We start from the raw sequence: 23,765 nt of genomic DNA, 5'->3' as shown, positions 1-23,765 counted from the left end.
GTCCTGTCGACCTAGAACATGTCGATCTAAAGACCCTGTCGACCTAGAAACCCTGTCGACCTACTTACTGTCGACCAAAACATTGTCAACCTACTTACTGTTGACCTAAAGACCAGATCCCCCACCAACTACCCGGAGCCAGGAACTAGCACAGAGCCTGTATCCGCCAACTACCCGAAGCCAGGAACTAGCACAGAGCCTGTATCTGCCAACTACCCGAAGCCAGGAACGAACACCACCAACTACCCGGAGCCAGGATCTAGCACAGAGCCTGTATCTGCCAACTACCCGAAGCCAGGAACGAACACCACCAACTACCCGGAGCCAGGATCTAGCACAGAGCCTGTATCCGCCAACTACCCGAAGCCAGGAACGAACACCACCAACTACCTGGAGCCAGGATCTAGCACAGAGCCTGTATCCGCCAACTACCCGAAGCCAGGAACTAACACCACCAACTACCTGGAGCCAGGATCTAGCACAGAGCCTGTATCCACCAACTACCCGAAGCCAGGAACTAGCACCACCAACTACCCGGAGCCAGGATCTAGCACAGAGCCTGTATCCACCAACTACCCGAAGCCAGGAGCTAGCACGGTACCTGTCTACCATCTACCCAGAGCCAGGAAGTAGCACAGTACCAGTATCCATACTTACCTGGAGCCAGGAAATGGTACAATGCTTGCATTCACCAACTATCCGGAGCCAGGGAACTAGTACAGAGCCTGTATCCACCAACTACCCGGAGCCATGAACGCATAGTATCCATATCCACCAACCATCTGCCTGCATCTGCCAACTACCCGTAGCCGGGAACTGGCACAGTGCTTGAATCTACCAACTACACGGAGGTAGGAACTGGCACGGTGCTTGAATGTACCAACTACCCAGTGCCAAGAACAAGCACGGTACTTACATGGATGAAATAACTGCAGAAAGAAATAAGAAAGAGACTGTATCCGCCAAGTACCTGGAGCTAAGAGCTAGCACAAACGCTGTATCCACCAAGTATCCGGAGCCAGGATCTAGCACAGACTTTATCCACCAAGTTCCTGAAGCCAGAAACTAGCACAAACGCTGTATCCATCAACTTGCACAGTACTAGTAGGTACCAAATTGGAGCAAAAACATACACTGTACCAGTATCGGGATGGTATCAGGAACCCCGGCGCTTGGGATGCCGACGGTCAGAATACAGACAGCGGCATCCCGACACACTGGATCCCAACACCTGGAAGGTAAGTAGGTTAACACCCCCCCCCCCCCCCCCCCCAACCGTTTCCCCACCACCACCACCACCCCACCCTGCAGCCTAACCCTAACCCTCCCCGGTAGTGCCTAACCTCACCCTCCCCGGTAATGCCTAACACCCACCCTTCCCTGCAGCTTAACACCACCCCCACTTCCTAATCCTAACCCATACCCCCCCACCATAGCCTATATCTATAACCCCCACACCTGCGGCCTGATCCTAACGAGCCCCGGCAAGCTTACGTTCAGGATGCCGGCAGGCAGAATCCCAACATGGAGTAACATGCCGGCACTGTAATACCGACGACTGGCATCCTGAACGTTAGCATGCCGGGGCTGCATTCACCTGTATCCACCAAGTACCTGGTGCCAGGGACTAGCACAGTGCCTATATTCCTACACTTCCTGGAGCTAGAACTAGCACAGTGCATGAACATGTAATTCCCCCCATGAAATGTATATAGGCAGAAGTGAAAGGGGAACACGGGTCATTTGGCTCCACCTGTAGGTCCGGCGTACTGTGCCATGTGGGAGAACTGTTACATAGTACAAGTACTTACACTGATATGCAAGAGGTAAATGGGCATTGGGCGTATATATGCCTGTATGGAGAGATGTATGCATCATCCAGTGCGCCCGCCCAATTCTATGTACTCTTGCTTTCTTACTAGTCCCCATCATTTTACACCAGCCTGTCCTAGGTGCAAAATGGGTTGGTATCAATATACCGGTGGCCGGGCCCCAGAATGCCAGCAGTGGGGCAAGCGCAAAAGAGCCCCTTGCGGGCTCGCTGCACTCACCATGCTGCCGGCACGCAATTTATTCTCCCTCCAGGGGTGTCGTGGACACCCCAAGTGGGAGAATAGGCGTCGGTAACCTGGCAGTCGGGATCCCGGCGACGGTATGCTGAGCGCCGGGATCCTGACAGCCGGGATGTTGAATGCATCCCGTGCAAAATATATGCCTGGAAAGAGGTGTAGCCACATTTTGTGTCCTGCTTCACTTTGTTCTGTTGAGACATCCTCATGGAACCACGTGTTCAGTCCTAAATGTAGAGATAAGTGTAGAGATTGAGGTACATACAGATGTGTCCTCATAGAGCATTGCTGCAGTCACCCCAAACATCCCCTCTCGGACAAAAAATGCATTTTAGTAGCAACACGACTAATGCACTAGGAGGCTGTGTTGATTCATTTGATATGACACCTGTATATCTCTACGTAACTTAGTTTCTGAATCTGTACACAAAGTGCTACAGTGTAACAGCCGTAGTTTTTTTTCCAATATAAGTTCCGTCCTGCTCCCTATACAGTCTCAGTCAGACAGTCACACACAATATACAAGTGTCATATATCAGTTAATCCGCAGTCTCCTGGTGCGTCCTAGCAGCATCGTGTTGCAACTTTAAAACATTTTCAACAAAAAAAGATGCCCGACGTTAGCAGAGTTGCACGGGACCTGGCGGCTCACTCATACCAGGCATCTTGCACTGCATGGCGTATTGAGTCTGGATGTATGGGGACACATCTGTATGACACTGCATCACCTGTCAGTGGCAAATGCATGATTTCTGGAAGGGGGTTTCCAAATGCAGTCCACAATCTCCTACTCTGCAGATCATTGTAGCAAGTGCGGGAGTCTGGGGGAGTGGTCGAAGAACCCAGTAACTACCCTGGACATTAATGTAAACAATGTTTTGTGGGGGGTTTTATATGCTGGATACTGTATGGAATACAGTATTAATATTTAACACTATAGTTTGTCTATAGTACAGGCTGTATCAAATCTATTTAAATAATATAAATAAGTGGTCAGGAAAAGGTTAAACATACCATAATAAATACACAAACATAATAGAACCAGTACTGCACTTTCTAAGCACACATTCTCCCACCTCATGGTAAGGCTCCTGTCTCTTCTTCCTGGTAGCTGCTCTCTGGTCCAGTGCACTGATTGAGGACTCCTATACACCCATAAAGCAAACTTGGTAGATGAAGCTGCTACCACTGGGCATGTGCAGCAGCTCTGCTCTCTCACTTAAACTGCATGTAACCGTATTATATACCAGTGCTAGTGTTGTCATAATTTGAGCCACTTGCCAAGAGGAGGGGGGTTTCCGGGCAACTGGATCCCCCCTGCATTTGCCTATGCCTGTACTTGCATGCAAACAAGCCTACGTACAACTCTACATCATGCATAGGAGATACTCTTAATTCTGGAGATTTTATTGACCATTACCTACAGTAGCCACATTCTCCAATGTAGGATATAATTGTCAGTATTTGCCTGCACATACATTTTATTCATTATGTGGTATTTCATGGAGAGTGACAGCGCTAGTGCTATTTTAGGTGGTGATATGCAGTAATGCTTCTTTATCTGCTTCATCCGCCTAAATTGTGCTACCAAGCCCAGAGTTATATGCAAAGCAAGAAGAAAGAAATTCTTACCTCTGCTTTTTCTTTTATGTTCAAGGCTCAGAGCCAGGATATAGTCCCAACGATTGGATTCAGCATTGAGAAATTCAAGACATCCAGGTACTGTACCAGAAACCGTCGACTCTATATCCATAGCACCAAACAAGTCCTTCATAATTACTGGCCGGTGTGGAACCAGTGGATGTGTTTTATGTGTCTGTTTTATACAAGCATAAACCGGTGGTTCTCAAACATGGGGGCAGATGTATTAACCTGGAGATGGCATAAGGAAGTGATAAACCAGTGATAAATGCATCAGCCAATGAGCACCTAACTGTTAATTTACATATTGGAGCTGATTGGCTGGTGCATTTATCACCTTGGGTTTATCACTGGTTTATCACTTCCTTATGCCTTCTCCAGGTTAATACATCTGCCCCATGGTCCTCAAGGCTCACTAACAGTCCAGGTTGTAAATCCGTTTGATTATACCATCTGTGCACAAGCAAGGATATCCTTAAAACCTGGACTGTTGGGGTGCCTTGAGGACTGAGTTTGGGAAACTCTGGCATAAACCTTCATATGAATAGGGTAACCATAATATCCCTTTAATCTGGGACACATATGATTTACACAGGTTCTGTGGCTGGCTAAAACTAGAGTGAAATTCAGGCTACAGTTTAGCCAGACACAGAACCTGTGTAAATGATATGTGTCCCAGATTAAAGGGTTATTATGGTCACCCTATATGACAACTTTTGAACAATGGAATATACAGTATGTATGTGTATATGTATGTATGCCAGTGTTTCCCAACTCATATACTCTGGGAACCCAAACAGTGGTTTTTAAGGTTTCCTCGCAGAATGGCAAGTGAACTAATTAGCAGTTTTGTAGAGCATGTCAGTCAGTAATGATTACACCTGTGCTGAAGCATGGAGTATAGAAAACATGCAGTTAGGGTTCCCTGAGGACTGGAGTTGGGATACACTGGGGCAGATGTATTAAGCCTGGAGAAGGGATAAAGCAGTATTAAGTGGAAGGTGATAACGCACCAGCCAATCAGCTCCTAACTGTCATTTTTTTCAAATCTGTAATGATTGGCTGGTGCGTTATCACCTTACACTTATCACTTCTTTATCCCTTAATACATCTGCCCCCACTGTGTATTCAGTGGAGGTCCTGAGGAAACTGTGGGGACCTGATAGGTCCTTGGTCAGTGGTTCCCAACCCTGGTCCTCAAGGTACCCTGACATTCCAGGTTTTAAAGTTATCGAAGTTAAAGCACAGATGACTTAATTAGTTCCTCAGCCAATTTGATTATACCATGTGTTCGCAAGCATGATTAACACTACAATCTGGACCTTTAGGGTGCCTTGAGGACAGAGTTTGGGAAACCCTGACCTAGGTGATTTGTTGTGGCAATGCCCTTAATGTAATAGGAGAGGCTCGTTAACAAGCAATATCCACAAATTATGCCAGCAAAATGAATTGCCTCCCAGGTGATGCATTGCTGTTCCACGTGTTGTTAATTATTAATTTACAGCCAGATTTATACAACATTTCTAGCTCTCAGTGGGTCTTCACTTGCAATAAAAAGTCTTTTTAGACTGTTAAGTATTTTAGCAATAAAGTGAAGATGGAAACGCAGCTGCCTTAACAAGGTATTAATGTACAACCGCACTTAACAATAAAACTTTAAAACCATCTACTAAAAAAGAATTAGGAATCTGTGCGACCATCGTTGCGCTGTTTATTACACGTCTTATCTAAACCTCTTTTTAAAAGTAATGTTTGATCAGGACAGGGCATCTGAAAAAGGCACAAGAATAATGATCAGGATATAAAACATAATTAATCCCACTGACCTCCATATCTTGGAAAGTTTATTTTTAATTTTGCCATCAGAGACTTAAAGCGGTTTCATTGCTGCGCTGTAACAAGCCTTACATTTGCAACTATAATACATTAATTCCCTCCGTCTGAACATTTTATTTTAGCAGATGATTAAACTGGGCGATTTTGATAGCATCAAATAATCAGTTCCAAAGGGAATTTGTGTAATGGTAAAAAAGCTTCAGCAATTCTTGGTTGCTGTCGAGCCACCGCAAGTGGTAAGTATACACCTCGTTCTAGTCTTGTGGCCTAATATCACACCTCGTTTGGGTAATAACACTGATGCATGGAGTGAAGAGAGATATAAATTGTAAAAATTACGTGAAAATCAGTATTGGAAAGAATGGTGGATTTTAAACTAGTTTGATCTGTACGTAATCAGTTTAAGGAAGACCAGCATTATGTGACAGTATATTTCTGGATCCCTCCCAATATATTAGGAGCATATCCAATTACCAACTAATTGTCAGCTCTGGCCTATTCAGTTTGGTCCGAGCCGACATCTTGTATCTGTACATCTTGTATCCCCCGTACGTTAAGCCTCGGGGGTGTTTTTTTCCTCGTAGCCTCAGGAGCTGCGAGGAAAGTCCGCATTACACCCTCTTGGATTCAGCGCACTGGGAAACCCATATATTCTGCCTCATTTTAGGCTGAATCTAATAGGCCCTACACACTGGCCGACATCACTCAAAGATATGAACGATCTTGTTCATTAATGAACAAGATACCGTTCATATCTTTGAGTGTGGGGGCACCAGCGATGAACGATGCGCGGCCCGCGCTCGTTCATCGCTGGTGCCCCGTCGGCTGTGCATGCAGGCCAATATGGACGATCTCGTCCATATTTCTCTGACGTCCTAGTGGATGCTGGGAACTCCGTAAGGACCATGGGGAATAGCGGCTCCGCAGGAGACTGGGCACAAAAGTAAAGCTTTAGGACTACCTGGTGTGCACTGGCTCCTCCCCCTATGACCCTCCTCCAAGCCTCAGTTAGATTTTTGTGCCCGGCCGAGAAGGGTGCACACTAGGGGCTCTTCTTAGTGAAAGTTTAGTTTTAGGTTTTTTATTTTCAGTGAGACCTGCTGGCAACAGGCTCACTGCATCGAGGGACTAAGGGGAGAAGAAGCGAACTCACCTGCGTGCAGAGTGGATTGGGCTTCTTAGGCTACTGGACACCATTAGCTCCAGAGGGACCGAACACAGGCCCAGCCTCGGAGTCCGGTCCCAGAGCCGCGCCGCCGGCCCCCTTACAGAGCCAGAAGCAAGAAGAGGTCCGGAAAATCGGCGTCAGAAGACATCCTGTCTTCACCAAGGTAGCGCACAGCACTGCAGCTGTGCGCCATTGCTCCTCAGCACACTTCACACTTCGGTCACTGAGGGTGCAGGGCGCTAGGGGGGGGCGCCCTGAGCAGCAATAAAAACACCTTGGCTGGCGAAAATACATCACATATAGCCCCCAGGGCTATATGGATGAATTTTAACCCCTGCCAGATTTCACAGAAAAACGGGAGAAAAGGCCGCCGAGAAGGGGGCGGAGCCTATCTCCTCAGCACACTGGCGCCATTTTCTCTCACAGCTCCGTTGGAGGGAAGCTCCCTGGCTCTCCCCTGCAGTTACTACACTACAGAAAGGGGTTAAAAAAGAGAGGGGGGCACTAATTAGGCGCAGTATAACAATACAGCAGCTATAAGGGGAAAAACACTTATATAAGGTTATCCCTGTATATATATATATAGCGCTCTGGTGTGTGCTGGCATACTCTCCCTCTGTCTCCCCAAAGGGCTAGTGGGGTCCTGTCCTCTATCAGAGCATTCCCTGTGTGTGTGCTGTGTGTCGGTACGTTGTGTCGACATGTATGAGGAGGAAAATGAGGTGGAGGCGGAGCAATTGCCTGTAACAGAGATGTCACCCCCTAGGGAGTCGACATCTGAGTGGATGAGCTTATGGAAGGAATTATGTGAGTCAGCTCTTTACAAAAGATTGATGACATGAGACAGCCGGCGACTCAGCCTGTGCCTGTCCAGGTGTCTCAAAAGCCATCAGGGGCTCTAAAACGCCCGTTACCGCAGATGGCAGATACAGACGCCGACACGGATACTGACTCCAGTGTCGACGATTAAGAGACGAATGTGACTTCCAGTAGGGCCACACGTTACATGATTGAGGCTATGGAAAATGTTTTTACACATTTCTGATAATACCAGTACCACTAAAAAGGGTATTATGTTGGGTGAGAAAAAACTGCCTGTAGTTTTTCCTGCATCTGAGGAATTAAATGAAGTGTGTGATGATGCGTGGGTTTCCCCCGATAAAAACTGTTAATTCCTAAAAAGTTATTAGCATCATACCCCTTCCCGCCAGAGGATAGGGCACGTTGGGAAACACCCCCTAGGGTGAATAAAGCGCTCACACGCTTGTCTAAACAGGTGGCACTACCGTCCCCGGATACGGCCGCCCTTAAGGAACCTGCTGACAGAAAGCAGTAAAATATCCTAAAATGTATATACACTCACACGGGTGTGATACTGCGACCAGCAATCGCCTCAGCCTGGATGTACAGTGCTGGGGTGGCTTGGTCGGATTCCCTGACTGACAATATTGATACCCTAGATAGGGACAGTATATTACTGACTATAGAGCATTTAAAAGATGCATTTCTATATATGCGTGATGCACAGAGGGATATTTGCCGACTGGCATCAAGAGTAAGTGCGCTGTCCATTTCTGCCAGAAGAGGGTTATGGACAAGACAGTGGTCAGGTGATGCTGATTCCAAAAGGCATATGGAAGTATCGCCTTATAAAAGGGAGGAGTTATTTGGGGTAGGTCTAACAGACCTGGTGGCCACGGCAACGGCTGGAAAATCCACATTTTTACCCCAGGTAGCCTCTCAACATAAGAAGACGCCGTATTATCAGGCGCAGTCCTTTGGGCCCCATAAGCAGAAGCCCTCTCCCGTTTTCTGCCAAGTCCTCAGCATGACGCTGGGGCTTTACAAGCGGACTCGGGCACGGTGGGGGCCCGTCTCAAAAATTTCAGCGTGCAGTGGGCTCACTCACAGGGGACCCCTGGATCCTTCAGGTGGTATCTCAGGGGTACAAATTGGAATTCGAGACGTCTCCCCTTCGCCGTTTTCCTAAAGTCTGCTTTACCGACGTCTCCCTCCGACAGGGAGGCGGTATGGGAAGCCATTCACAAGCTGTATTCCCAGCAGGTGATAATCAAGGTACCCCTCCTACAACAGGAAAAGGGGTATTATTCCACGCTGTTTGTGGTACCGAAGCCGGACGGCTCGGTGAGACCTAATTTAAATCTGAAATCCTTGAACACTTACATACAAAGGTTCAAATTCAAGATGGAGTCACTCAGAGCGGTGATGGCAAACCTGGAAGAAGGGGATTATATGGTGTCTCTGGACATCAAGGATGCTTATCTCCATGTCCCAATTTACCCTTCTCACCAAGGGTACCTCAGGTTTGTGGTACAGAACTGTCACTATCAGTTTCAGACGCTGCCGTTTGGTTTGTCCACGGCACCCCGGGTCTTTACCAAAGTAATGGCCGAAATGATGATATTCCTTCGAAGGAAGGGAGTTTTAATTATCCCTTACTTGGACGATCTCCGGATAAGGGCAAGATCCAGGGAACGGTTGGTAGTCGGGGTAGCACTATCTCAAGTAGTGTTGCGGCAGCACGGTTGGATTCTTAATATTCCAAAATCGCAGCTGATCCCGACGACACGTCTTCTATTCCTAAGGATGATCCTGGACACAGTCCAGAAAAAGGTGTTTCTCCAGGAGGAGAAAGCCAGGGAGTTATCCGAACTAGTCAGAAACCTCCTAAAACCAGGCCAAGTGTCAGTGCAGCAGTGCACAAGGGTCCTGGGAAAAATGGTGGCTTCCTACGAAGCAATTCCATTCGGCAGATTCCACGCAAGAACTTTCCAGTGGGACCTGCTGGAAAAGTGGTCCGGATCGCATCTTCAGATGCATCAGCGGTTAACCCTGTCACCAAAGACAAGGGTGTCTCTCCTGTGGTGGTTGCAGAGTGCTCATCTTCTAGAGGGCGCAGATTCGGCATTCAGGACTGGGTCCTGGTGACCACGGATGCCAGCCTGCGAGGCTGGGGAGCAGTCACACAGGGAAGAAATTTCCAGGGCTTGTGGTCAAGCCTGGAGACATCACTTCACATAAATATCTTGGAGCTAAGGGCCATTTACAATGCCCTAAGCCAAGCAAGACCTCTGCTTCAAGGTCAGCCGGTGCTGATCCAGTCGGATAACATCACGGCAGTCGCCCACGTAGAGAAGCTGCAAGGATTTTTCGCTGGGCGGAAAATCATGTGATGGCATTGTCAGCAGTGTTCATTCCGGGAGTGGACAACTGGGAAACAGACTTCCTCAGCAGAAGTCTTCCACATGATTGTAAACCGTTGGGAAAAACCAAAGGTGGACATGATGGCGTCCCACCTAAACAAAAAATTGGACAGGTATTGCGCCAGGTCAAGGGACCCTCAGGCAATAGCTGTGGACGCTCTGGTAACACCGTGGGTGTACCAGTCAGTGTATGGGTTCCCTCCTCTTCCTCTCTTACCAAAAGTATTGAGAATTATAAGACGGAGGGGAGTAAGAACTATACTCGTGGCTCCGGATTGGCCAAGAAGGACTTGGTACCCGGAACTTCAAGAGATGCTCACGGAGGACCCGTGGCCTCTACCTCTAAGAAGGGACCTGCTCCATCAAGGACCCTATATATTCCAAGACTTACCGCGGCTGCGTTTGACGGCAGGGCGGTTGAACGCCGGATCCTGAAGGAAAAAGGCATTTCCGGATGAAGTCATCCCTACCCTGATCAAAGCCAGGAAGGATGTAACCGCAAAGCATTATCACCGCATTAGGCGAAAATATGTTGCGTGGTGCGAGGCCAGTAAGGCCCCGATGGAGGAATTTCAACTAGGTCGATTCCTGCATTTCCTGCAAACAGGAGTGTCTATGGGCCTAAAATTGGGGTCCATTAAGGTTCAAATTTCGGCCCTGTCAATTTTCTTCCAGAAAGAACTAGCTTCAGTTCCTGAAGTTCAGACATTTGTAAAAGGGGTACTGCATATACAGCCTCCTTTTGTGCCTCCAGTGGCACCTTGGGATCTCAATGTAGTTTTGGGGTTCCTAAAGTCACAATGGTTTGAACCACTTGAATCTGTGGAGTTCAAATATCTCACATGGAAAGTGGTCATGCTGTTGGCCCTGGCCTAGGCCAGGCGCGTGTCAGAATTGGCGGCTTTATCCTGTAAAAGCCCTTATCTGATCTTCCATTCAGACAGGGCGGAATTGAGGACTCGTCCTCATTTTCTCCCTAAGGTGGTTTCAGCGTTTCATCTGGACCAACCTATTGTGGTACCTGCGGCTACTAGTGACTTGGAGGACTCCAAGTTGTTGGACATAGTCAGGGCCCTGAAAATATATGTTTCCAGGACGGCTGGAGTCAGAAAATCTGACTCGCTGTTTATCCTGTATGCACCCAACAAGCTGGGTGCTCCTGCTTCTAAGCAGACTATTGCTCGTTGGATTTGTAATACAATTCAGCTTGCACATTCTGTGGCAGGCCTGCCACAGCCAAAATCTGTAAAAGCCCATTCCACAAGGAAGGTGGGCTCATCTTGGGCGGCTGCCCGAGGGGTTTCGGCTTTACAACTTTGCCGAGCAGCTATTTGGTCAGGGGCAAACACGTTTGCTAAATTCTACAAATTTGATACCCTGGCTGAGGAGGACCTGGAGTTCTCTCATTCGGTGCTGCAGAGTCATCCGCACTCTCCCGCCCGTTTGGGAGCTTTGGTATAATCCCCATGGTCCTTACGGAGTTCCCAGCATCCACTAGGACGTCAGAGAAAATAAGAATTTACTTACCGATAATTCTATTTCTCGTAGTCCGTAGTGGATGCTGGGCGCCCATCCCAAGTGCGGATTGTCTGCAATACTTGTACATAGTTATTGTTAACTAAATCGGGTTATTGTTGTTGTGAGCCATCTATCCAGAGGCTCCTCTGTTATCATGCTGTTAACTGGGTTCAGATCACAGGTTGTACGGTGTGATTGGTGTGGCTGGTATGAGTCTTACCCGGGATTCATAAATCCTTCCTTATTGTGTACGCTCGTCCGGGCACAGTATCCTAACTGAGGCTTGGAGGAGGGTCATAGGGGGAGGAGCCAGTGCACACCAGGTAGTCCTAAAGCTTTACTTTTGTGCCCAGTCTCCTGCGGAGCCGCTATTCCCCATGGTCCTTACGGAGTTCCCAGCATCTACTACGGACTACGAGAAATAGAATTATCGGTAAGTAAATTCTTATTTTTTGCCTGCACTGCTACGGAGCCGGGTGACGGGGGGAGTGAAGAAACTTCACTCCCCCCGTCACGGCCCCCCCCCCGCCGCTGGGTCGCCCGTGGGCCGTATCCGCCGTCGGGCAGCTCGACGGCAGATCGGCCAATGTGTAGGTCCCTTAAGGGTTATTTGCATTGCACGAGGGTTGCGAATAATAGTTCAGAGCATGAAACATGAAGCATTTTTACCCGCGCAGTATACCCAGCGCCTAATTGGATATGCCCATAAGTAGGGTATTGCTGTTGTACTTATTTATGTCATATGCTAACTGTAGGTTACAGTATTTTCATCTTATTTTTATAGTTTCATCTTATTTTTTTATGTTTCAGCTTGTCATTCACGGTTTTTGATATGTCGGGACAGGGGCGGTACAGGAATCTCTGGGAGCACTATTACAAGTAAGTGACCTCTCTCCCATCCCCCTATATATTTCTGCTGCACCAAGCAACTTTTGCTTTAAAAGTGGTCGTCTTCGTCACACAAATCAAACATCTGGATGCGACAAACTACGTTGCTACACTGCACTGATCTAGTTGACGTGCGACATTTGAACATCTGTGCGCAAAGGAGTCTAAATCTGTGTTAGGATTCAGCGTCCATGGATTTTAATCAGACCCAAGTTCCGTTGTGCTTCATTTGTGAGTTTGTGTGTGTCTATAACTAATTCCTGTGCGGTTCTAGTCGCAGTCCAGCTTCTCTGGTACACAGTAAGTGGTGTATACATTTAAAGAAAAAGTTGTTGTACCACACCTCTCAGAGCGTCTCGGTTGCGCTGGGCGTCTGGCGACGAATGTGTATTGAGGGTAGGTATATGAGGATACCTCTGTATCATACCCAAACCTGGCTACGGCAATTGCCGATGAATTTCTACAACGGTTTTTAGAAATTGCCAGGATCCACCGTGCTTTTGAGCATCAGGATGCCGATGTTGTCATCCTAACTGCCAGGATTCTGACTGCTGGGATTTCATACCCAACCCCGCATAAATACCCACTCAGAGAAGATCTCTATATTGCTGGCAATTTTAGATGCACTCTGCTAGTGACTGTATGTAACAAAATGCTATTTTGTTGTAAATTGTACCTATCTCTTTTTGTTCTATAACATGAATTCGATCCTTTCCATAAATCCAGACAGAATTGTCATCTACACACGAACTGGAGGCAGCCATTTTGTTGGCTTTCATTATTCATAACAATGCATCATGTCCGTTTACTCTGTAGTAGTGACACCAGGGTTCTTACTAAATTGACAGGGTGCATTCCTTTTAATATTTTTATTTAGTTCATAGTGAACTGACAGTAGTACTCTCCTGAATATTGGAGCGGTCCACAAAATGGCTGCCGTTGTGTGCATGTGACAAGTGCACAGTAACGTTCTTCTCAGGATGTGAACTAAGCTATTATATGGGTCAGATTAGCATGAATGGTTATTTACCTGACAGATTTGCATCCCCTCCTGTGCTGTATTGAGTTACACCACATGAATCTCTGCCTATGTTCTCGATAATAGTCCATTATATGATTTGGTTAGCATCACTGTTATGGGTAGAAAGCTTGAAATAATATTTTATTCACATACTTAATGCCACATATAGTTACTTGTCTTTCAACCATTAATTGCCACGCAGCTCAGCGCTCACCGTTGCATTGTCCATAAGTGTCAGATCTAGCATATCCCAGGGTATGGAAGTGATTTATAGCCATCTGATCTATCTGCTATAAGGTGGAGATCCTCCCTGACTGTCTAGTGGGGATGAGCTCTGTCTGGCATCATAATACTGTCTCTCTCAGCTCCTGGTTTTGAAGGTTAAATATTTGATCTTGTTTACTTTACCCGAAAATGCCACTTAAAGACTCAAACGTCAAACAGCAACATGAATAGACATTTGGAAAATATATAGGATCAGCTGCCTCTTTTTCGTATGAAGGGTCCTGCAAGCCAGGTGTTGTCAGTGAACTGTACAGAGGGTGTCTTGCTATAATAATTTATTGATGGGAACAGAACAAATTAGTTGTGTGAATACTTGTTTAAATATTTTTTTGAAAGTAATAGTGACAAAAATATAAAACATTTACTAAGATGGTACAAACTTACATCATGCCAGACACTGACTTACAAAACACCACCCACAGTGTACCCTGTGGGGGACCTAACAAGTATAAAAACTGCCCTTACTCATATGTACCCCAATTGCACACACTGTCGCAGGAAGCGATAAATAATACCCCGTAGGATCCCAGGTAGTAGCACAGGGGGTAATTCAGAGTTGATCGTAGCAGCAAATTTGTTAGCAGTTGAGCAAAACCATGTGCAGTGCAGGGGGGGGGGGCAGGCAGATATAACATGTGCAGAGAGAGTTCGATTTGGGTGGGGTGTCTTCAAACTGAAACCTAAATTGCAGTGTAAAAATTCAGAGTTGATCGCAGCAGCAAATTTGTTAGCTAATGAGCAAAACCATGTTGCACTGAAGGGGAGGGGGGGGGGGGGAGGTTGGGGCAGATATAACATGTGCAGAGAGAGTTAGATTTTGGTGGGTTATATTGTTTCTGTGCAGGGTAAATACTGGCTGCTTTATTACCCCCACAGTGTGAAAGGGTTATCCCGGGTGCAGTGACCCGGAAATCTAACCCAGGGGGTAGCAGTTGATTTACAGACGGACACAATACTGACGGTCATGATCCCGACAGCCATTGACAGACAGTAAAAATACAGACACTGTTAAAATACCGACATTCATTATACAGACATGTTCAAAATGCCGACATGCATTTTTAAGGGCTTTTTGCCCAAAAACAGACTTGTTCATACTTTAATTTAACATCCAAGTGGACTTGGCAAGTAAATATAATGGTGTGCCCAGTGCAGTGAGCCATGCGAGGGGACGCGGTACACTTACATGGTATCTGTGTCGACCTATGTCCACTGACACAAAACCTCATGTCGGCATTTTGAACATGTCGGCATAATGCAGGTTGAGTATCCCATATCCAAAATGCTTGGGACCAGAAGAATTTTGGATATCGGATTTTTCCGTATTTTGGGATAATTGCATACCATAATGAGATGTCATGGTGATGGGACCCAAGTCTAAGCACAGAATGCATTTATGTTACATACTGTATACACCTTATAAACACAGCCTGAAGGTCAATTTAGCCAATATTTTTTATAACTTTGTGCATTAAACAAAGTGTCTACATTCACACAATTCATTTATGTTTCATATACACCTTATACACACAGCCTGAAGGTCATGTAATACAATATTTTTTATAATTTTGTGTATTAAACAAAGTTTGTGCACATTGAGCCATCAGAAAACAAAGGTTTCACTATCTCACTCAGAAAATTCCGTATTTCGGAATATTTGGATATGAGATACTCAACCTGCATTAGTATTGCAACCGTATCAGTATTTTGGCTGTCGGGATTATGACCGTCGGTATTGTGCACGTCAGTAAACCATACTGAACCCAACCCAGATAGCTACCCGGGTTAGTCCAGGAAGGACCTCAAGTGTGAATAGGTAATCTAGGTCCTGTTCACTACTGCATTCCCAGCGCTTGGAGATGATGTCGTCTCCAAGCACTGACAGAGGTATGCCCCGGCAATATCCCATGTTCAGCCAGCGGTGTGAACGGGTTTCAAGCAACTGTGGCACAACTTCCCACCTGCGTTCAGTGACCTGGGCTGGACCCGGAAAAGCGGTGTAAAAGGATTATTACTCGCCATGCAGGTTTCCTTTCTCACATTTACAAAAGCAAAAGTCAAATTAAAATAAGTACTCCAAAGCATAACTTAATAAAATGATTATAAATTTGACTATGGTGTATTACAGATGTGTCAACACTATTGCGCACCAAATATCCCTTCTCAGCACATCAGGTCCCATGCAACTCTGCTTACGCAGAGCGTCTTTTGATTGTGTGTCTTCATTGAAATGAAATGTAACAAAACTGCTTCACAAGACTGAATATCTGTGTACCACTGAGTCTGAATCTCTATACAAAGTTCTACGATTTTTTGTTACGCCAAGTGCAGTTATGCTTTGATGTTGCAAATCAAATGTATCAGTGCTGTCTCGTGAAGCAGTTTTGTCACAATGTATTGTGATACACTGTTGCAAAAAAAGACGTTATACTGCTCTGCGCAGTTCTCTTGCGAATCAAGGTGTATTGAGTCTAGATGTACGAGGACACATCTGTAAAATGAATAACGCAACTCCTGCTGTGAAATGTGAGCCCTCTAGCAATCACCTGGGGCTTCTGAGAATGTTATGAAAGTAGCCAGCCTGCAGCCTGTTGCTACCAATATATTGATGCCGTAATGCGATAATGTACAAGCCAGTTTGCTAAAATAACTGTTTAGAGTGAGATGGTTAATAAGAATGAAACCATAAAGCCTGCTTTGCTGTCTACCCGCTCCTGCTGTAAATGATACCTCTGACAATAAATCTGTTTCCTGTCTTCCCGTGCTGCAGAGAAGGCCAGGCTATTATTTTTGTCATTGACAGTAGTGACAAGCTCAGAATGGTTGTGGCCAAAGAAGAACTGGAGACCCTTTTAAATCACGCAGGTAAGATTGCTTTGTGCCCCCCCAACCAGCCCCTTTATTCTCATCAGACATTTCCCAGAAACTCGTCTTGTCAGCGCTGCTGACAGCTGCTACTGAAGAGCACTCAGCTCAAATGATATATGTCAGCGGTTCAAATACCTACAGTCTTTCTTGACTGATTTTAATTTCGGTCTCTTCAGCTGTGACTGTGGTACATCCCAGCTCAGAGCTGGCCCAGCGGAGACCGTTCTGTTTCTGTAGATACAAGCAGCGACGTTTAGAGAGTCTAGCACCTCGTCGCACTATTTCTAGTACGGAACAGGTGCGTTGTTCCACAGATTTAATTGTGCTTTTCACACTTCTCTATTTTAATTGGTTGTTTTGTTTTTGTTATTTTGATTTATTTATATTGTTTAGTATAATTATTGCTTTTCATTAAAAAAATTATAATAAATAGGATGTTTGCCTAAAAAGAAACTTTAACATGAATATCTTTCCTTTTATTGGTATAATGTGATACTTTTTCCTAATTTAAAACATCGTTTGCACAGGTGTTCATTTAAAACATGTTATGGTATGGATAGTTCCTACAAATAATACATACATTTGGACGTGTGTACGTTAAGGTGTTTTGACAAGAAGTCAATCATTTCAACATCCCGCGCAGTGTTCACAAACTTTTGCTGCAAATTAAAAATGTAAAAAATTCTATGGGAACAGCCGGTTAGCCCAAAGCATCCACCATCCATTCATCTAGATACATTGTCCCTGTTGCCGCTTCCTGTGTACTCACTGTAGCGTGCCGGTGGAGGAGCAGCGAGAGCATTGAGAAACGAGATAAGCATGACAGCAAATTACATGGCAGCACCAGGCGTTTATGGATCAACGGGTCGACATGGTTAAGGTTGACAGTCAATAGGTCGAGCACTATTGGTCGACACGGGGGGGGGGGGGTCGGTCAGCCACCAATAAAAGGTTGACACATGAAAAGGTTGACATGAGATTATTATTTTTTTTTATGTGTTTGGTGTCATTTTTTCCATAACATGACCAGGAACCCTAGTTAGTGCCTCGCTCCACTACCACTGCACTCGGCACAGGTTACTATTCCCAATCGTAATCCACGGGGATGATACAGTATTTAAAAAGTTCCAGTGTCAACCTTTTTACTGTGTCGACCTTTTACACATGTCGACCAAAAGTGGTAGTCCTATTGACTGTCGACCTACCATCCGGACACCGGTGCAGGCGTCGGAGGAGCATTTAGAGCTGTAAGACCATCTCCTCCCTGGCTTCAGTGACGGCTACAAGAAGAGATGACTGCACCAAACTGGATTTATGTCCGGAGAGAAGCAGGAACAGCAAGGTAACAATATCATTATTTAATTGTTAATGTTTTTTTTGTATAATTAGCTCGGTAATATTTGTACCCTGCGGTGGCATCAGGGTATTAACCTGTTGTCACAGGAATCACCTTTTTTTTACTCCTTGGTGGCAGGTCCATTGCTTAGCTGGGTATAGCTAAATCAGCTATTCCAGGCAAGGGATTACTATTAACATTACAAGTATTGGAAATGTATTTGAGATCTATATAAATCTGTGACTCCCAAAGGCCACTTTTGGCTGAAAAATAGAAAACCGAGCATAAAAATGTAAAACGAAACCAGAGAAGATAAATCACTAATTGTGTTCCTATAAGTGCATAAGACTCTTATTAAATGTACACATTTAGTTTCGTTGTCCTCATGAGACTTCGATGAATACATTCCAGGATAATTTGCTGGGATTAGTGTGATTTATATAAAAGTAACCATGGGAATATATATTCTTTTTTGGCCTTTGTCTGGTTTACACTAGCTAACAGGCTTAAAAAGCTATTTATTACAATACACTTAGGTCACAAAATTTTTGTTTTAGCTTGAGCAGGGAGATCAGGCGCAATAATCAATTGAATGAGGTTGGGGAAAACTGTCCTAAAGAAACAAAAACTTTTTTTTAATAAACATTAAAACAAAAACAAATGTGGTGTTATGTTTTATATTTATTATTTTATTTAGTTCCAATTTTATTTGTTTATTTTAGAGCACATTGTGAATACTCCATAGAGAAATTTGAGGGATTGCTTCAAAAGGGATCTCACCGCCATCCAGAATATAGATGTGTCCACTTACATCTAGCCTCCCTGCACATTAAACAGCCCTTCTAGTCACACCATGCCGTGGCGTGACTTTGTAGCACCGACCGTCTTTATGTGAGACTTTTTCCATTAAAATGTGTCTTATTCGCAAAACAGCCTATGCTAATTAAAATGATATGTGGCATGCCTATATTCTGTGTGCGACCGTCGCAGTAACTGCATATGACATGCTATGTTACAGTGTTTTCCGAGAAAACACTGTAACGTAGCATTTTGTATGCAATTACAGCAGCAGTCACACACACAGAATAATATAGGCATGCCTCACACACAGAATATAGGCATGCCTCATATAATTTTATTCAGCAGAGTCTGCTTGTGCATCTTATTCGCATAGCGATGCAAGTAAGACGCATTTTCTGCAAAAAGACTACCGGCGCAAATTGAGTTGAACGGCATCTGTCCGCTCACTCACACCAGGCATCTCTGGCTACGTGGACACCAAAAATCTCAGCCGCGGTACAGTGGCTAAAATTCGATCGTAACAAATCGGGACTGCAGGCATTTAGGTCGCCTAGCAACCACCAGTCTGTTCCAAACGCGTCAGGAACTGCTCCAACAGTACAATGCCGGTCCCTGCCAAACAGTCCCAAAGTCCCAGATCTGGCGAATTGGAGAACCACGTGAGATGTGGCATGTCAGTCTGGTGCTCTGCAAACCAATCCAAGCCTTTCGCCCACTGTTCCGTCGCCGAGATTCTTGGGGTCCATGCTTCTTCCACTGTAGACGGATACTACTCACTGTCTTCAAGGGCACACCAACAAACGCCGCCACCTTCTCCAGGCTATGGCCATGATCTCGGCCAAACACAATGGCTCCCCTTTCCCACTCAGGTTTCCACCTGAAAATGAATCAATATCTCAACAAATGCTCATTTTATCAATACCTGAGATATTCACAATGATCATCCAATATTTTAGTGTCACATGTTCACTTCCTACGTTGTTGAACTTATACCACTTGTCTTTCCACACTCCATATTATTTTGTCCAGTGTGTGTGTGTGTGTGTGTGTGTGTGTGTGTGTGTGTGTCTGTGTGTGCGCGCGTGTGTTTGTTTGTGTGTGTGTGTGTATATATAAAGATATATATATATATATAACAGTCAATTTCGACATGAGTAAACAACAGCTTGAACTGGTGCCATTCCTCAGAGAGACCATATCAAGCAGTAAAGCGCAGAAGGCTGTTGTAGTTTTAAGTCACCGTTTCAGAGAATAACACCTTGTAATTGATGGCCTTGATAAAAGGGTTATTCCCTGAATTGTTGAAATTAAATTACTGACAGTCTTCATCCATTGATCGATCGATCGATCAATCAAATCTGTCTGTTGCATCTCACAATTGAGTCCAACTCTAAATAACTTTTAAAATTTATTTGCTAAATGTTTTCCCTTTCAGAACTTTAGAGAACATTGAGGAGCTTGACTGAGTCAAATGAAAGTGAGATTGTCCTCTTCGCTGAGAAGACAGAGCAGTACATAGAACTGGAAGGTTCTGTATTGTCTGTTGCTTCCTCTACCACACCCGGATGCTTCTGCTCAGAGTGAGAGCTTCTAGGAAAGCCCGATGTATGAGGGAGAATGCGGATTGAGGCTCTTAGAACATATGCTAGTGCACCTGAGAGAACAGCAACATAAAAACAGCTGCAGGAGCCAATGATGACAAAAGCTTGATTAATGACCTCCAAAAAGTTCCACCTGAATGCCTTTAGCATGAAACTGAACAATTTGCAGATGGTTAATTTGGAAATGCCTTGAATCTACCCATTACACACTGCAATTACTAAATCTAGCAGTTCCTCTCACACCTGTACCATACTCTCCTCTATATCACTGATTTGCATTTACACCGCAATATAGGTACCCACCACAGCATAAAAGTAACGCCTTCCATATTGCAGAACATTATGGTCTCCGCTGCCTACCCATAATCTCCTCTGCAAATAAAGCCTCTTACTAGAATGTTTCAGAGGTTCTTAATATGTATATAGAATTTCCTTTATATTTTGTTCAATATTTGTTAATCTGTTTGTTAGAACAACAAAATGTGTTTTTTTTTAAATACAATATTTCCAAACGAGCATAAAACACTTTTCAAAAAAATGTTTCTACGTTTCGTTGCTTTATATCAAAGAACACTCTTGTCAGCGCTTGTCCTGACCAGTAGCAATCCAATACAGTAATAATGAGGTTTCTCTGACGTCCTAAGTGGATGCTGGGGACTCCGTCAGGACCATGGGGGGATTAGCGGCTCCGCAGGAGACAGGGCACAAAAGTAAAAGCTTTAGGATCAGGTGGTGTGCACTGGCTCCTCCCCCTATGACCCTCCTCCAAGCCTCAGTTAGGTTTTTGTGCCCGGCCGAGAAGGGTGCAATCTAGGTGGCTCTCCTAAAGAGCTGCTTAGAGTAAAAGTTTTTCAGTGAGTCCTGCTGGCAACAGGCTCACTGCTACGAGGGACTTAGGGGAGAAGAAGTGAACTCACCTGCGTGCAGAATGGATTGGCTTCTTAGGCTACTGGACACCATTAGCTCCAGAGGGATCGAACACAGGCCCAGCCATGGAGTCCGGTCCCAGAGCCGCGCCGCCGACCCCCTTGCAGATGCCGAAGAGTGAAGAGGTCCAGAAACCGGCGGCAGAAGACTTTTCAGTCTTCATGAGGTAGCGCACAGCACTGCAGCTGTGCGCCATTGTTGTCAGCACACTTCACACCAGCGGTCACTGAGGGTGCAGGGCGCTGGGGGGGGCGCCCTGGGCAGCAATGAAATACCTATACTGGCTAAAAGATACATCACATATAGCCCCTGGGGCTATATGGATGTATTTAACCCCTGCCAGGTCTCAGAAAAACGGGAGAAGAAGCCCGCCGAAAAAGGGGCGGAGCCTATTCTCCTCAGCACACAGCGCCATTTTCCCTCACAGAAATGCTGGTGGGAAGGCTCCCAGGCTCTCCCCTGCACTGCACTACAGAAACAGGGTTAAAACAGAGAGGGTAGGCACTTATTTGGCGATATGATTATATATATTAAGATGCTATAAGGGAAAAACACTTATATAAAGGTTGTCCCTGTATAATTATAGCGTTTTGGTGTGTGCTGGCAAACTCTCCCTCTGTCTCCCCAAAGGGCTAGTGGGGTCCTGTCCTCTATCAGAGCATTCCCTGTGTGTGTGCTGTGTGTCGGTACGTGTGTGTCGACATGTATGAGGACGATGTTGGTGAGGAGGCGGAGCAATTGCCTGTAATGGTGATGTCACTCTCTAGGGAGTCGACACCGGAATGGATGGCTTATTTAGGGAATTACGTGATAATGTCAACACGCTGCAAGGTCGGTTGACGACATGAGACGGCCGGCAAACCAATTAGTACCTGTCCAGGCGTCTCAAACACCGTCAGGGGCTTTAAAACGCCCATTTACCTCAGTCGGTCGACACAGACACGGACACTGACTCCAGTGTCGACGGTGAAGAAACAAACGTATTTTCCATTTGGGCCACACGTTACATGTTAAGGGCAATGAAGGAGGTGTTACATATTTCTGATACTACAAGTACCACAAAAGAGGGTATTATGTGGGGTGTGAAAAAAATACCTGTAGTTTTTCCTGAATCAGATAAATTAAATGAAGTGTGTGATGATGCGTGGGTTTTCCCCGATAGAAAATTATTGGCGTTATACCCTTTCCCGCCAGAAGTTAGGGCGCGTTGGGAAACACCCCTTAGGGTGGATAAGGCGCTCACACGCTTATCAAAACAAGTGGCGTTACCGTCTCCAGATACGGCCGCCCTCAAGGAGCCAGCTGATAGGAGGCTGGAAAATATCCTAAAAAGTATATACACACATACTGGTGTTATACTGCGACCAGCGATCGCCTCAGCCTGGGTGTGCAGCGCTTGGGTGGCTTGGTCGGATTCCCTGACTGAAAATATTGATACCCTTGACAGGGACAGTATTTTATTGACTATAGATGCATTTCTATATATGCGAGATGCACAAAGGGATATTTGCACTCTGGCATCAAGAGTAAGTGCGATGTCCATATCTGCCAGAAGATGTTTATGGACACGACAGTGGTCAGGTGATGCAGATTCCAAACGGCACATGGAAGTATTGCCGTATAAAGGGGAGGAGTTATTTGGGGTCGGTCCATCGGACCTGGTGGCCACGGCAACAGCTGGAAAATCCACCTTTTTTACCCCAAGTCACATCTCAGCAGAAAAAGACACCGTCTTTTCAGCCTCAGTCCTTTCGTCCCCATAAGGGCAAGCAGGCAAAAGGCCAGTCATATCTGCCCAGGGATAGAGGAAAGGGAAGAAGACTGCAGCAGGCAGCCCATTCCCAGGAACAGAAGCCCTCCACCGCTTTTGTCAAGTCCTCAGCATGACGCTGGGGCCGTACAAGCGGACTCAGCTGCGGTGGGGGGTCGTCTCAAGAGTTTCAGCGCGCAGTGGGCTCACTCGCAAGTGGACCCCTGGATCCTACAAGTAGTATCCCAGGGGTACAGATTGGAAGTTCGAGACGTCTCCCCCTCGCAGTTTCCTGAAGTCTGCTTTACCAACGTCTCCCTCCGACAGGGAGGCAGTATTGGAAACAATTCACAAGCTGTATTCCCAGCAGGTGATAATCAAAGTACCCCTCCTACAACAAGGAAAGGGGTATTATTCCACACTATATTGTGGTACTGAAGCCAGACGGCTCGGTGAGACCTATTCTAAATCTGAAATATTTGAACACTTACATACAAAGGTTCAAATCAAGATGGAGTCACTCAGAGCAGTGATAGCGAACCAGGAAGAAGGGGACTATATGGTGTCCCTGGACATCAAGGATGCTTACCTCCATGTCCCAATTTGCCCTTCTTACCAAGGGTACCTCAGGTTCGTGGTACAAAACTGTCACTATCAGTTTCAGACGCTGCCGTTTGGATTGTCCACGGCACCCCGGGTCTTTACCAAGGTAATGGCCGAAATGATGATTCTTCTTCAAAGAAAAGGCGTCTTAATTATCCCTTACTTGGACGATCTCCTGATAAGGGCAAGGTCCAGAGAACAGTTGGAGGTCGGAGTAGCACTATCTCAA

At 45.7% G+C, this 23,765-nt stretch overlaps 1 protein-coding gene across 1 annotated transcript in view; it reads left to right on the top strand.

Annotated features, from left to right (window-relative positions):
- ARL6 (ADP ribosylation factor like GTPase 6) overlaps positions 1-23,765 on the top strand; it is a 156,881-nt gene that overhangs the window by 19,380 nt on the left and 113,736 nt on the right. Inside the window, exons 3-5 of the mRNA XM_063956284.1 lie at positions 3,727-3,788; positions 12,267-12,335; positions 16,421-16,515. Coding sequence (XP_063812354.1) covers positions 3,727-3,788; positions 12,267-12,335; positions 16,421-16,515 — 226 coding nt within the window. The remainder of the gene's footprint in view (positions 1-3,726; positions 3,789-12,266; positions 12,336-16,420; positions 16,516-23,765) is intronic.

Source organism: Pseudophryne corroboree, chromosome 2, assembly GCF_028390025.1.
Source record: "Pseudophryne corroboree isolate aPseCor3 chromosome 2, aPseCor3.hap2, whole genome shotgun sequence".
NCBI lineage: Eukaryota > Metazoa > Chordata > Amphibia > Anura > Myobatrachidae > Pseudophryne > Pseudophryne corroboree.
Note: the sequence above shows the minus strand (reverse complement) of the source record. Positions and strands in the feature narration are given on the sequence as shown.